Source organism: Oculina patagonica, chromosome 4 (assembly GCF_052425735.1).
Source record: "Oculina patagonica isolate OP01 chromosome 4, crgOcupat, whole genome shotgun sequence".
NCBI lineage: Eukaryota > Metazoa > Cnidaria > Anthozoa > Scleractinia > Oculinidae > Oculina > Oculina patagonica.
Genome location: NC_135761.1, coordinates 4,076,284 through 4,088,034, shown reverse-complemented (window position 1 = coordinate 4,088,034; position 11,751 = coordinate 4,076,284). Strand labels below are relative to the sequence as shown.

At 37.4% G+C, this 11,751-nt stretch overlaps 1 protein-coding gene across 2 annotated transcripts; it reads right to left on the bottom strand.

Moving 5' to 3' along the window:
• Positions 1-2,063: 2,063 nt before the first annotated feature.
• On the bottom strand, positions 2,064-9,179 carry LOC144649184 (uncharacterized). 2 transcript variants are annotated; one of them, XM_078508639.1, is made up of 2 exons: positions 9,165-9,179; positions 2,064-5,346 (listed from the first exon to the last, which is right to left on the bottom strand). In XM_078508639.1, exon 2 carries the CDS (start codon positions 5,163-5,165, stop codon positions 4,335-4,337), a length of 831 nt encoding a protein of 276 aa, XP_078364765.1. In that variant the 5' UTR covers positions 5,166-5,346; positions 9,165-9,179; the 3' UTR covers positions 2,064-4,334. The 2 variants fall into 2 exon arrangements, with proteins under 2 accessions (XP_078364765.1, XP_078364764.1); XM_078508638.1 differs by lacking the exon at positions 9,165-9,179 and having other exon boundaries at positions 2,064-2,541; positions 4,347-5,766.
• Positions 9,180-11,751: the final 2,572 nt, after the last annotated feature.

Sequence of the window (11,751 nt, the reverse complement as noted above, 5' to 3'; positions counted from 1 at the left end):
TATCTTTTACCACAGCGTCTTATTAAAATTGACTCTTCTTTTATATCCCTCCGTAAAGAAATCTTAAGATTTTATCTTCACCGGAAGGCGAATAACAAATCGATGTCGTGAGCGCGGGTGAATGCGATTCATTGCTAATGAAGTGTCGTTAGCGGGACAGATAACTAGCTGCTAAATATTACAGTTTCTCCAACGTTTATGCTAACACCTAATTAAACAGTCGCGATTCGAGTTAATTAAAAGGAAGTATGAGCTGATAACATCGCGCCAAACGCCTTTCTTGTAAGCTTTACAGTGATAAAATGATTTCTTCTTTGTAAAGAGATATATCGCAATATTTCCGTTTTCTGCCCGTTGCTTGCAGTTTACTGCTGATTTCTTTTTGTAAAACAAATTTAAAGGTTTCTCGTGTCCTTTATTAAAAGTTCAAGATAGACAATGGAAGTACAACACGCTTTCGTGCCGTTGTACTTCGCTTTGTCTTTGAAAGCATTGTCCGAGCTGTTACATTTTTTTTTTCAATAGATATTTCTTTGCATTAAGAGAATGAAGTGTTGCTATTGTGATATTTCCCAGTTTGGCCGCGTCAATAACAATATATTATACGGTCTTAGAATCGAACTTAGGCGGAAACTTTGTTCGTGATAAAGTAATTGAATCAACGGTGAAGTTTTGTGAACACAATAACACAACCAGGGGCGATGTCATTATCTAGCGAAACTTCCAGCATCAAAAGAAATCTCTTTGAAACACGCCGTGTGCGAGCAACCACATGGCTAATAAAAATAACAATAAACCCCAACATGCTCGCACTACAATGCACTGTTTTCACATGTTGTAAGGCATTGTTTACGCTTTTCTTTGCGGTAACCGGTATTGTCAAACTATCTTTTGTTACAAACTCTCTATGACCCGCTAGTTTCGCCTTTCTTCTGCGTTTGCACCGTATTGACTCAATCACGCACGAAATTGGAATGAAACCTGTTATATTCTCAGTATGTTCTCGTTGGCGTGCGGAACTTAACATTAATAAATTGTGCCTAACTTGCGTGATGAATTCATTCGTTTCTTCTACCTCAAGCTCAATTTATGCGTTAGATCAAGCCATAAAAATAAGATGTGATATGGAGTCATCAGATGAGTGGGAGTTCCTTCTCTTAATGCTCAAACGCCCACGTTCAAAAACAAGAATGTTTTCAGTTTTGTGGTGATTAAAAAACGCGTGTTAGTGAGAAATATATTTTCCCTTGCTTGTTGAATGACTCAAAGAAAAAGAAGCTAAGCGGCTTTGCGATTTTCCAGTGATAAAAAATTAAATTCCCTTCATATGTAGGCAGACTGACTTAAAATTTGACCAATTTCGTGTTCGCGCGCTTATTGGGCAAAACTGCTTCTTGGAAAAGAGAGTATTTCTTTAAAAGTCGAAGAAGTGTTTTGTGAAAAAAAAAAAAGGGAAGTTTTGTTTTTGCTGACGATGAAATGTATAAGAATTGGAATTTTCACACTATCGTTTCAGTAAAGTGTGAACAATACTTTATTGTAACGAACTTTAGGCGTTAAGGGGTATTTTGATAAACAAAAAGTGCTCTGATTTAAATCTGCTGGAATCTGGTTAAAACTCGAGCTAAACCATCAAAAGGAACGATATGGGAACAGGACGGAAAATTTCAAACCTAAATCCTTCCACTGAGTTTGGGGCAAATTTCAAAATTTAAAGCGCGTTCTCCGTTTACTTAACTCTGTATTATTTTTTATTGCGTTGCATTCGAACAAGAAAGCTTAAATGCGACGAAATTTGCTTTGGACGGCGTTGAGATTGCACAACTGTATAAACCTCCATGTTATTAATCAACTGCCTCATGTAGGATTTTAGCATTATTTTAAACGCTCTCGAAAATTCCAAAAGAGAAAAAAAACGCAAATGAAAAAGATTAAAACAGCAGTTTTAGTTTAAATTGATTTCAGATCGAACAATTTTTTATGAGCTTAGAGAGCGCTTAACCTTTGCCGTCCAAAACATTTTTCGTCGCTTTCAGCTGACAAAAATAACTACAACTACAATGTCATGATTGTACACAGCACGCTTTTATTTATTTTTATATTACACAGATAAGAATTATACATATTCTTTTCAAATATCAGCGTATTTCTGATATGTAATAATTTGCTAGGTATTGAACAGAAAAAAAATGAAACTTTTACAAAAGGTTTCCATATACAAGCTTGAAATTTATAATACTTATTCGACACAGTTTTTACCTACTAATATATAGGTTGTCTCAGTTTTAGTATGATATATTTTGATTTAGCTAACAAAAGACTGTAATTTCCCTCAAGGGATTGTCTTATAATGCCATATTTGAGGCACTTGTTACAGCATAAAAAAATCGTTCATTCTTCAGTCTCAGACAAGGATAATTACAAAACTTAATATAAGGCAAAAATAATAACTGTGATATACATTAAGTTTTCGAATGTCGAAATGTAGAGCTAAGCGAAATTTATATGGGCGGGAAAACGTAGTTTGCTCTTCATGGCTATCTGAAATGAACAGAGGAAAAACTTTTAACTTGTCCGTCGTTAATGAACGCTACCTACATATTTTTACAATATTTTTAAATACCGTGTATACAAAAGAAAAAAAAACTAAAAAATAGCCTATAGCCAACACCAACGTTAAATATATTTCGAGAAATAAAGTACGTTGATTGTCGAGAAGTATAAGTTCCTTCGTACGAGCGTATATATGCAAGAAACTTTCGACCGGTTCTTTTCCAAAGCTTTAATTCGTTTAAAGTTGTAAATATTCGCGGTCACTATGTACAAGATTGAGGTCTCGATCCACGGTCAACAACACCTCAAAGAACTCATTAATTTGTAAAGAGAATCTGGCAGAGTCAGAGCCATCCAATAAATCAATTTCAATTTACCGGGCTCGTGTGCCTTTAGCGACATGTGCTGTTGGTTTAACTCGCTAATCCAACCCTTTCAACTTTGCTGTCGTATGTTTATTCAATCGGACAGCCTCGAGTTTCGTTTTCTGCTTGCTTATCGAAGTTGGCATGTGAATCAATCGTCCGCTGAAGCATAAATTAAATTTTGCTGCTCTGCCATGCGTTTGGCATGTGGGTTCGAATCTTTATAATTTACAATTTGGCAGAAACAGTGTGGAGTATTGCAACAAAGTGAAAGCGTACAACTCGCGTGTTGTTAACTTAAGTATCTGAACATAAAAAACTTTGTAAACTTTCTACTTTCTCAATCTTGGTGAAATTAACTTAATGGAAGCTAGCTTAGTAGCAAACGACATGTAAGCGTTTGATCACACCGCAGTTATAAATATGCAAAAAGTGAAAAAATAAATATTTCAGGTGATCTTTCGCTTGTTTCGTACCCCGAGCGCGGGCTTGCACGTTGGCGAGAATGGCGACGGACTTTATGTAAACACAAGTATCTCCTCATTGATCACACTAAAAGAAAGTTGTACCGAGATATTTAGAAATTGTTTTGTTCTCGGTCTTGACGTGGCCACTTGTTTTATCGCATTAAGTGAATTACGATCTTTGCATAACAATGAACTAAACAGAATGTTGGTTTGAGGCCCGAGATTAGAGCATTGTTCGAATATATAAGACGATGCTATAGTGTCAAATACGGCCCGGTCGATCGACTCTACAATCACTGGCAAACTCTGTGTAACTTCCTTCGAGATAAAACAATTTTGGAATTGCGTTCTTGTTTGTTCGCAACATACGTATGCAGCCGCTAATGTGCATATATTAAAAGGGAAAAAATTTAGAACGGCGTTTTCGATTTCGCTTGAGCGATTCTAGAGCTTTCAGGGCGAGATGTCTGCCAAACCGTTACAGCAAATTGAATGTTTGTACCCGGGTTTATGTTGTTACTCTATATTAAGCGAGTTATTGTACCGTTTGTCAGAACAACGTCATTATTCATTGTAAACTCGAAATTGTTCCTCATTAAAGCGCATTTATCACAAACCCGCGCTCTTTGTGCGAAACGGAAATTTGCTTCTAGGAATAATGTGGACTTCAACTAGCATAAACTGAAAAGGCGTTTAAAAGACAAATTATCACATGTTCCTAATGTACTCGACGCTGCTAATAAACTTTACACTAACACAAGTGGAAAGAAACTAACGAAAACATTCGAGCGAATGTGATCTTCGTTTACGATTAGAAAAACTCACTGAATAAAATAAAGTTGTTACGTATGTTGACAAGGCGTTCGCATGATCAAGTCTCTAATTTTATACTCTCACTCTATCGATAGCCCTTAAATTAAAAGGTGTGGCACAAATTACATAAAAAAATTTAAAGCAATACCGGGACATAGGCCACTGGACGGGATAAGTCCTGCTGGGGTTGCCATACGCGTTGACCGTTCAGTTCGGCCGTGGAAACTGTATAACCGCTAGGCTTGCTCGGCGCATCGCTGCTTGAAGCGGTTGGGCTGGAGGACGATCCGCTACTGATCGACGCGCCGCGTGTTTCGTCGACGCTGGAAATTCTCTGCTGCATTTGGGAAGGAAGTGCTGATTGGAAGGCCTGGCTGGTGTAGAGCGCTCGATTATGGCTCATGACATCCGCGGCACGGAACGAGTGCGCCGTGTCCAAGGAGCTAGCGAATAGCTGACGCGACGGCGGAGTCATAGTATGGTGACTGTTCACTGCGGTTACGTTTGGGTAGATCACTGGATATCCTGGTGAAACGGAGTGATGAAATGCTGTTGCTCCGTTTATTTTGGAATACATTGGGTCCGCGGACAAAGCCGTTGAATGAGCTATTGTTTGAGGCAATTGATTCGTTGAGAATTTATCAACCGCCATCATTGGGGCGCTGTAAGGTGAAAACATCGGGGCCGCTAACTCTTTCTTCTGCAGTGATTTCGGCTTGCGTCGTTTTGGCTTGTACTTATAGTCTGGGTGTTCTTGAATGTGGATGGCCTGAAGTCGTTTTGCCTCGGCCACGAACGGTTCTTTCTCCTCTTGTGAGAGCATTTTCCACTCGGCCCCGAGTCGCTTGCTGATTTCGGAGTTGTGCATTCGCGGATTTATAGCGGAGTACTGCTTTCTCTTACCACGACTCCACACCATAAATGCGTTCATGGGTCTCTTAATGTGTCCTTCATCTTGCTTGCCCATGTTGTCTATGGTCCTCGTAGGTTGTTAACGCGGAGTAAACTGGTTGTCTTGGTAGTGAGTTACGGTGATGTTCACGCGAGGATGAGTCCGGTCAAACTGTTCTCAAAGGAGCAACCTCCGTTCTGTTATTTGCCTGGTCGGCCGGCTCAACTGCTCCAACACCTCGCAGGCGTGATTATGGCTGATGGGTATAATGATATAATAGGACAATGCTAATATTTCATTTCAATAATAATACAAGAAGTAAACAATAGGTGTTAATTATTTGCGCATGAATTATGGATATTTCCGTTGTGGGCCAATCAACACTCGGGAAAGTTCGGCGGCAATTCTTGTGCCATAACTCTCAAACACGTGCTCTAAAGCGACATGGCTTTCGGTTGGCAGCCCAGAGATGATATTTGGAGAGCTACACGAGTGTTGTCCAAGTGGGAAATACTTAACGCAGGATTAAACCGCAATGATCTCGGAGTTATTGCAAGTTTTCGGTTCTATTTGCTTTCTCATTCAAACATTATTCTAATGATAGCAGGGCGACACCTGCGCAAGGCACGCAGGTGCGCTTTTCAAACTATTTCAATATAATAATGTTTTCCGCTCAATGCCTTCACCACATCTGCGGCATTCGCTATTGTTCGCTTTGCACGTGTTTCATTAAGGGCTTACCTTGCCTTTCTGTGCGTCATTGTCGCTTTTTTAAAGAGATTTACAAACTTTTCAGCTTTTCTCTATTTAATGGACTCCAAGGAGCGATTTGCATAATGAAAGCTGTATTGTGCGATTCGTTTCGCGAATAATCATAGCGAACTCCACATCTTCGAGGTCAATTGGTTTTCATTGAACGACACAATAAACGAAAAGAGAAAGAGCTTTTCAAACAGTGGCCTAGGGGTCTTGGGGTATTGTACTTCGGATCAAAAAACTAAGAGGGCAAAACAGTGTTGATTTCTGAGCGTTGATTTTCCGTGCATGGCTGAGTTGTAAAGTGCGAGCGCTTTCGATACTCGCTGATTGCATTAACTCCTAAAAAACACTGACAAATTAGATTCTATCTTCTGATAGACCGTCGTATTTGCAAAGTCATTAAGAACTTGGGTTACAGCCGATTTACACCGCTAGATAAATATTTCCGAATTGAGAATTGGCAAATTTTATTGTGGTCATTGTGCGCGCTATTGTCTGAGCCGAAATTTTAAACATGTAGTTTTCTTTAGCGTATGTGCGACAGAAATATTAACAGAGAAGCGCTTTTGAATTTTTATTAGTTTTTTTTTCTTAAACTCAGCGAGACTCCTACGATCTAGTCGCTTATTATTCTTTGTTTGGGGTATTTCCGTGGGACTGAAGCAGTTTTCAATCATCTTGAAAATTTTGGTGTGAAACTGTGGGAGTCAGTTTGATTATTAACGGTGCTATAGTCAGCGATATCGAATTGTGTTTGGAGAGTCCCAATAGTTGCGCTTGTGTTTGTGTTCGAGTTGATTTCCTCTCTGTTTACACTGCTAATCAAGGGACAAAAACTGGCTTTAATTATGTTATTTACCGCGAAGAACAGCTCCAATTGTTGCTGCCACAAACATGTAAGGAAAGGAAATTTCGCTTCAAACTATTTCCAATTAGACAAAGTTGAAAATTTAGCTCGCCCCTGCTGTTAAGTTTACCACGAAAGGACGAAAGGCATAAAATGAATACAACACAAAAGAAATAAAGCTTTGCAAAACATCGGTCTTTGTTCTCTTTTTTTATCTTTTCTTTCGAATGAATTATCTACGACTGCAATTGTCGCGTGGAATAGCTTCCAGGAAGAAACTTTGCCCACCCGAAAAATATTTTTGATAATTAGAAAGCAAATAACCGATAGTGCCTTTTAGGAAAAGCCGAATGTTCCTAAGTTAACATTTTCTAGACGCACAACTTTTAATTGACAATGTTGTTATTGCTGGGGGCTAATGTTACTTACTTACTAACTCGTCCTCAAATTAACATCCTTCGCAAAAATTTTATTTATTTCTTTAATCCCGGCGTATCGATGTGATACTTTTTTCTGGCTCTGTAAATAAACTTTAACCGGGGAATTAAACCAACTAGCTAGACAAAGATCGGTGTAAGACGATCTCTTGAGAAAAATAAACATACTGTTGAAATATCGCTTCAGGCAACTCAAGAGAGTAAGGTAGTTAAAATTACTTTGCACCTGTCCGCTACACGAGAAAAGCAATTTAGATCCTAAAAGGAATTTTCGAGTCCAAGATCTTACGCGAGATTAGTTAGGGAGGCATGCAAAATTTGAAGGAATATTATTTCTCTGAAAAGAATGATGCACTTTTCTGTTGTGTTTTTTTGTTCGTCGAAAAAAACAGTTGACATAAATTGTGTTATCACCTAAAGAGAATGCTAAAGCACTTTTATTTTAACTGAGCTTTAAAAACCAGAATAAAACAATCTTTATTGCGTACGCGATAACCGCAAGAGAAAAGAATCGTACGATAACATTTAGCAGCGAATTTACACTCGCACCTTTACAGCTACAAACTCAATAAAAAAATTACAAAAATTTTCGAGCAATCTTTATAAATTATCACCTATTCGCTTAGCGGGAGTTTAAAAATTGTCATGCCGGCGAGGCTGTCCCATGGCGGCGAAATTCACCCTGACTGAAACAAACCTTTCTTTAATTTTCAAAACAACGCACAATGAAAAGCCGTTGAAATGGCCATAGAAAAAAAGGCAGAAAATAAATGTTTACCCTGCATAGAATAGCAGAATACCACGATTTGTTCGCTAATACGACCTTAGTTTTCGCAATTTGCATTTCTAGCAAGTGAAATTTGCCGTCCGTACAAAAGACATGCTAATAAGGGACGAAGAAAACAGTAGGTTTTGATCGTGGTTTTCACGCCAAATTGGTAGGTTGGTTTGAATTGAAAGGGTTAAAAGTTATTCGCATAGAATCGGTTTCAGTAAACAAACGAGTAATCGAAGTATAAAAAATCGCGGCGGGCCAGTCGAGTGCTTCTCAGGAAAGGAAGTGAAAATATTGCTTGATAAAAGCAACACTGACAACCTAGAGTGGAAAAATCATCATATTCAAGTAAGTTGGAGTCCTTTAAATCATTTGCAATTACGGAAGCAAAGACATGAGTATTTTCCTTCAATTTTTAAATGTCTTTTTTTGCGTGCAAACTGAAGAAATGTACCACAGTTTTGTAATGAAACAACACCTGTTCCCCGCGATGTGAGAAAATATTACGCGAATTTTGCGGGTCATTGGGATTCAAAATCCTTCAAATTTTGATCGTATCTTCGATAAATTGTTTTCTTTTCTCGCTGAAACTTATCTCGGAGGAATGCGCTATCTGTTGAATAAAGCCGTTAATGGGGAAATCGAAATTTTATTCTGACGAATTTTGAAAACGGATTTTAACTAAGGCGGCAGCGGTCAATTTGGTAGTGAATTAACAACCACAAACATGGAGCGCTAGAAAAAAAAAATACTGGCTTCCGAGAGAACATAATCTTACATTTTATCTCGTTTGATGTTAGACTTGCATTTTAGCAATCCAATGGTCGATATTTATCATAGGTGTGTCTGAGTCATGATGTATTTTATTTTTTGCTCTACACGAAAGGCAAGGTGCTTCTGTTGCCGATTAGAAATTTGCGCTAGATTATTTGCGGTGCTAAAATGAACCGTTATAAAAAAGTATCTTTCTTTCTTAATTTTTAAATAAACAAGAGTTATACCTGCCGACGTTTCGTTAGTTTTGGTAAAAAAAAACTGATTCAAAATGAATAAAAATACTAAGAATGCTATCCCGCTGAGAAACGCGTAAAAACGATTAAATTCACAACGTTACCCAGTATTTGTAAAAATATGTGGGGAAAATAAAAAGGGGAAGGCAATACTTCTTTACCTCGTCTTAAATTCCCAGTCTGCTAATTTCATTCCTTGGGATAAGATAGTTTTCTCTTGAAAATCTAAACTAAGTTGGTTTTTACCTGTTTGCCGGTGAGTAATTGAGAGTTGCCTGTTCCAAAACCCTAGCGGCGGCTTTTCGGAACTTTACTTTGCTATATTAGTGTGATTATAATTTCAAGCAAAACCGCCTTGAGCCACAATTTTTTCCGCGTTAAATTATTCTCATGAAACCCGAGTCAGCTGACCTCTTCAAATTTGTTAGGATTTGAGAGCCGTTAGCTTCGAAAACCAGAGAAAATAGGAAGAAACACTTGTGAATTGTTTTGACTCTTGGGTTTGGTTTTTAATTACTTTGTGTGTACGCTCCCCGCCTTCCACTTAGTGAGCTGTGGTTAATATTTGTTTTATCGGTTTTTAGATATCCATTGCTGTATAATCACGGAACTGTTAATTTGTGTCCTCAGTGTTCATTTTATTTTACGGTTTTTCCCTGGTCCTGTTTTAAGAGGAAAAGCCAGGCCATTTTGCTTCGTCATGCTAGCTACGTGTTCGCGTTTTCGAACATTCGGTGCGTTCCCTGGAAAATTACTATTCCACTTAACTTTCGGAAATGTTTCTGTTTTGAAGCATCTCAAGTGTTCTAGGAAAAAGCACAGCGTTATCAAAAATGTTTTCCGCCGAACAGGTCAATTAAACTGTCAATTATGGTATCCAAACATTTGTGTTGATCTTGTTTTTCCCAGCGGCTATGAGTTCAAAATTTTCGTAGCTTATTTGTGATGAAGAGGAATACACGTTTCCTCATGCAAATTTTGCCGGCGGCGAATTCAAACGTTAGAATTTAAGCTTTCTTTTTCTCATTAGTCACTTGAATGTGGAAAACCCTAAAAGTCATCCTTAACTTTAAATATTACTGCTGCGGTTAAAAGAGTTAAACTGGTACAGAAAGTATTAATGGTATTCGGAAAATTATTTTTGGTCGCTTTGATCTTTTCTTATGAAAAAGGTAGCACGGAATTTATAAAACAAAAACTGAATTGTCTGTCCTTTTTATTTTAAAATGACCGTTTCGTCTCTTTTCAGTTTTGTGATTTTGTACAGCTTATTCGAAGCAGAATAAATTTGCAAACTGCTGTAAAATTAACTAGTGTGCAAGCTAACGAATCCAACGAAAAATTCATGCGCTGAACGAAAAAGAAACCGCTCGCTATAAAAGTGCTTTGGCTCAGCGAAGTGTCTAAATGCGTTTTTTGAATAAAACAACCTTTAAAGTGAGAATAAACACAAAAAGACAAAGGAGGCTTTTATTGATGAGAAAAAGAGAACTGCTTAGATGATTGCCATGCACTTTAAGGAGTAATTAACGATACGGCTTTTAGACTAATAATCTACAGTTTTATGTATTTGTGGTTATAGCTTTTTTTAGTCAGCGACCCCAATTAAATTTTCTGACCATCTTCAAAACTCTAATGGATAAGAGTAATAGACGCAATATTCTTAAAAAAGAGAAAAAAATTGGTAATTTTTTGAAGAAACCAGTCAAAAGACATGTTATGTGAATAAAAATTAAACCCAGCAAAATGCTTGCGTTCTACTGGGTTCTCTAAAAAAGAAACCAGCGAACTTAGTATAAAATTAAAAGGAACAACTGACTATATTTTGTTTGTTTAGCTTTTATTTAACTATTCTCATGGATTACCAAAAAGGACACTTTTGAAGTTTGGTCGGTAAAAATTAAACCCAGTAGTTTCAGTGGGGCCTAGATCTATCTAACTTGCAGCTAAAAGGTAGCCTTTTTTCATGTGTTGGATTTAGCCTGGGGAAAAGCATCATTACCTGAACAAGCTCTTCCAATTTGAATTTTTTCCATTATCTGTGGTACATTTCAAGAGGCACTTTGTTTGCGTTAGATATTAACCGGTCATTACAGCTGTTGTTTTATTTGAGACGATGGAATATTTAAAGAAAGACACTTTCTAAAATATATCATTATTTTTGCCTCGAGCACAAAAATATAAAATTCGGTACCGAAACACACCCTTGTCCAATTTTCTCCCATACTTTAGCGGCAGCCAACGCAATATTTTGTACGTGGGCTTAGATAATCTACATAAGTATAACTGAAAAAGCGAAAATTGGATTCCGATTGTATCTTTTGTTCTTTACCATTCAAAGCAGAAGTTATTTGCATATAATGTAAAGATCTTTCGGGATAAGGTGTGTTCTGGCTCTTGTTCGAGGGAACACAACCAACTGTCTTAAGACAAAAATAGTTTTTTCCAAAAAATGTTAATGTGTTTGGTGTTTTCGCGTGTTTTCAACACAGTTTATATGATAAACGACTGCGAATTGCTTCTTTTTCTTGTGATGTAAATACCCAAAAGAGAGTTAGGGATTCTGAACGTGAAAATTAATTTTTGGAAGGTAAACTTCTCCAAAATATTCTTATTGATTTATAGACAAATTATATTTTTACGTTTCCAGCTGTGATTTTCCAGGGATTTCAGAAACTGCTTGGAAAAAATTATGCTTTCTTTCTCAACGCCTGCTCATTTAAGTCATACAATACCCAAATATTTTCTTGCATAGAAATCAAGTTTTATTTTAAAGCGGGATAGCGAAATGAGTTTTGTATATTCAGCAGTGGCGAGGAGGAAATTAGAGCCA

What these genes read in the sequence shown, in the direction of transcription:
- LOC144649184 (XM_078508638.1), bottom strand. Translation starts at nt 5,165, where the DNA reads ATGGGCAAGCAAGATGAAGGACACATTAAGAGACCCATGAACGCATTT. An exon ending in GTCCAGTGGCCTATGTCCCG is followed by an intron (nt 2,542 to 4,346) that starts GTATTGCTTTAA and finishes TGTTCATTTCAG; the next exon opens with ATAGCCATGAAGAGCAAACT.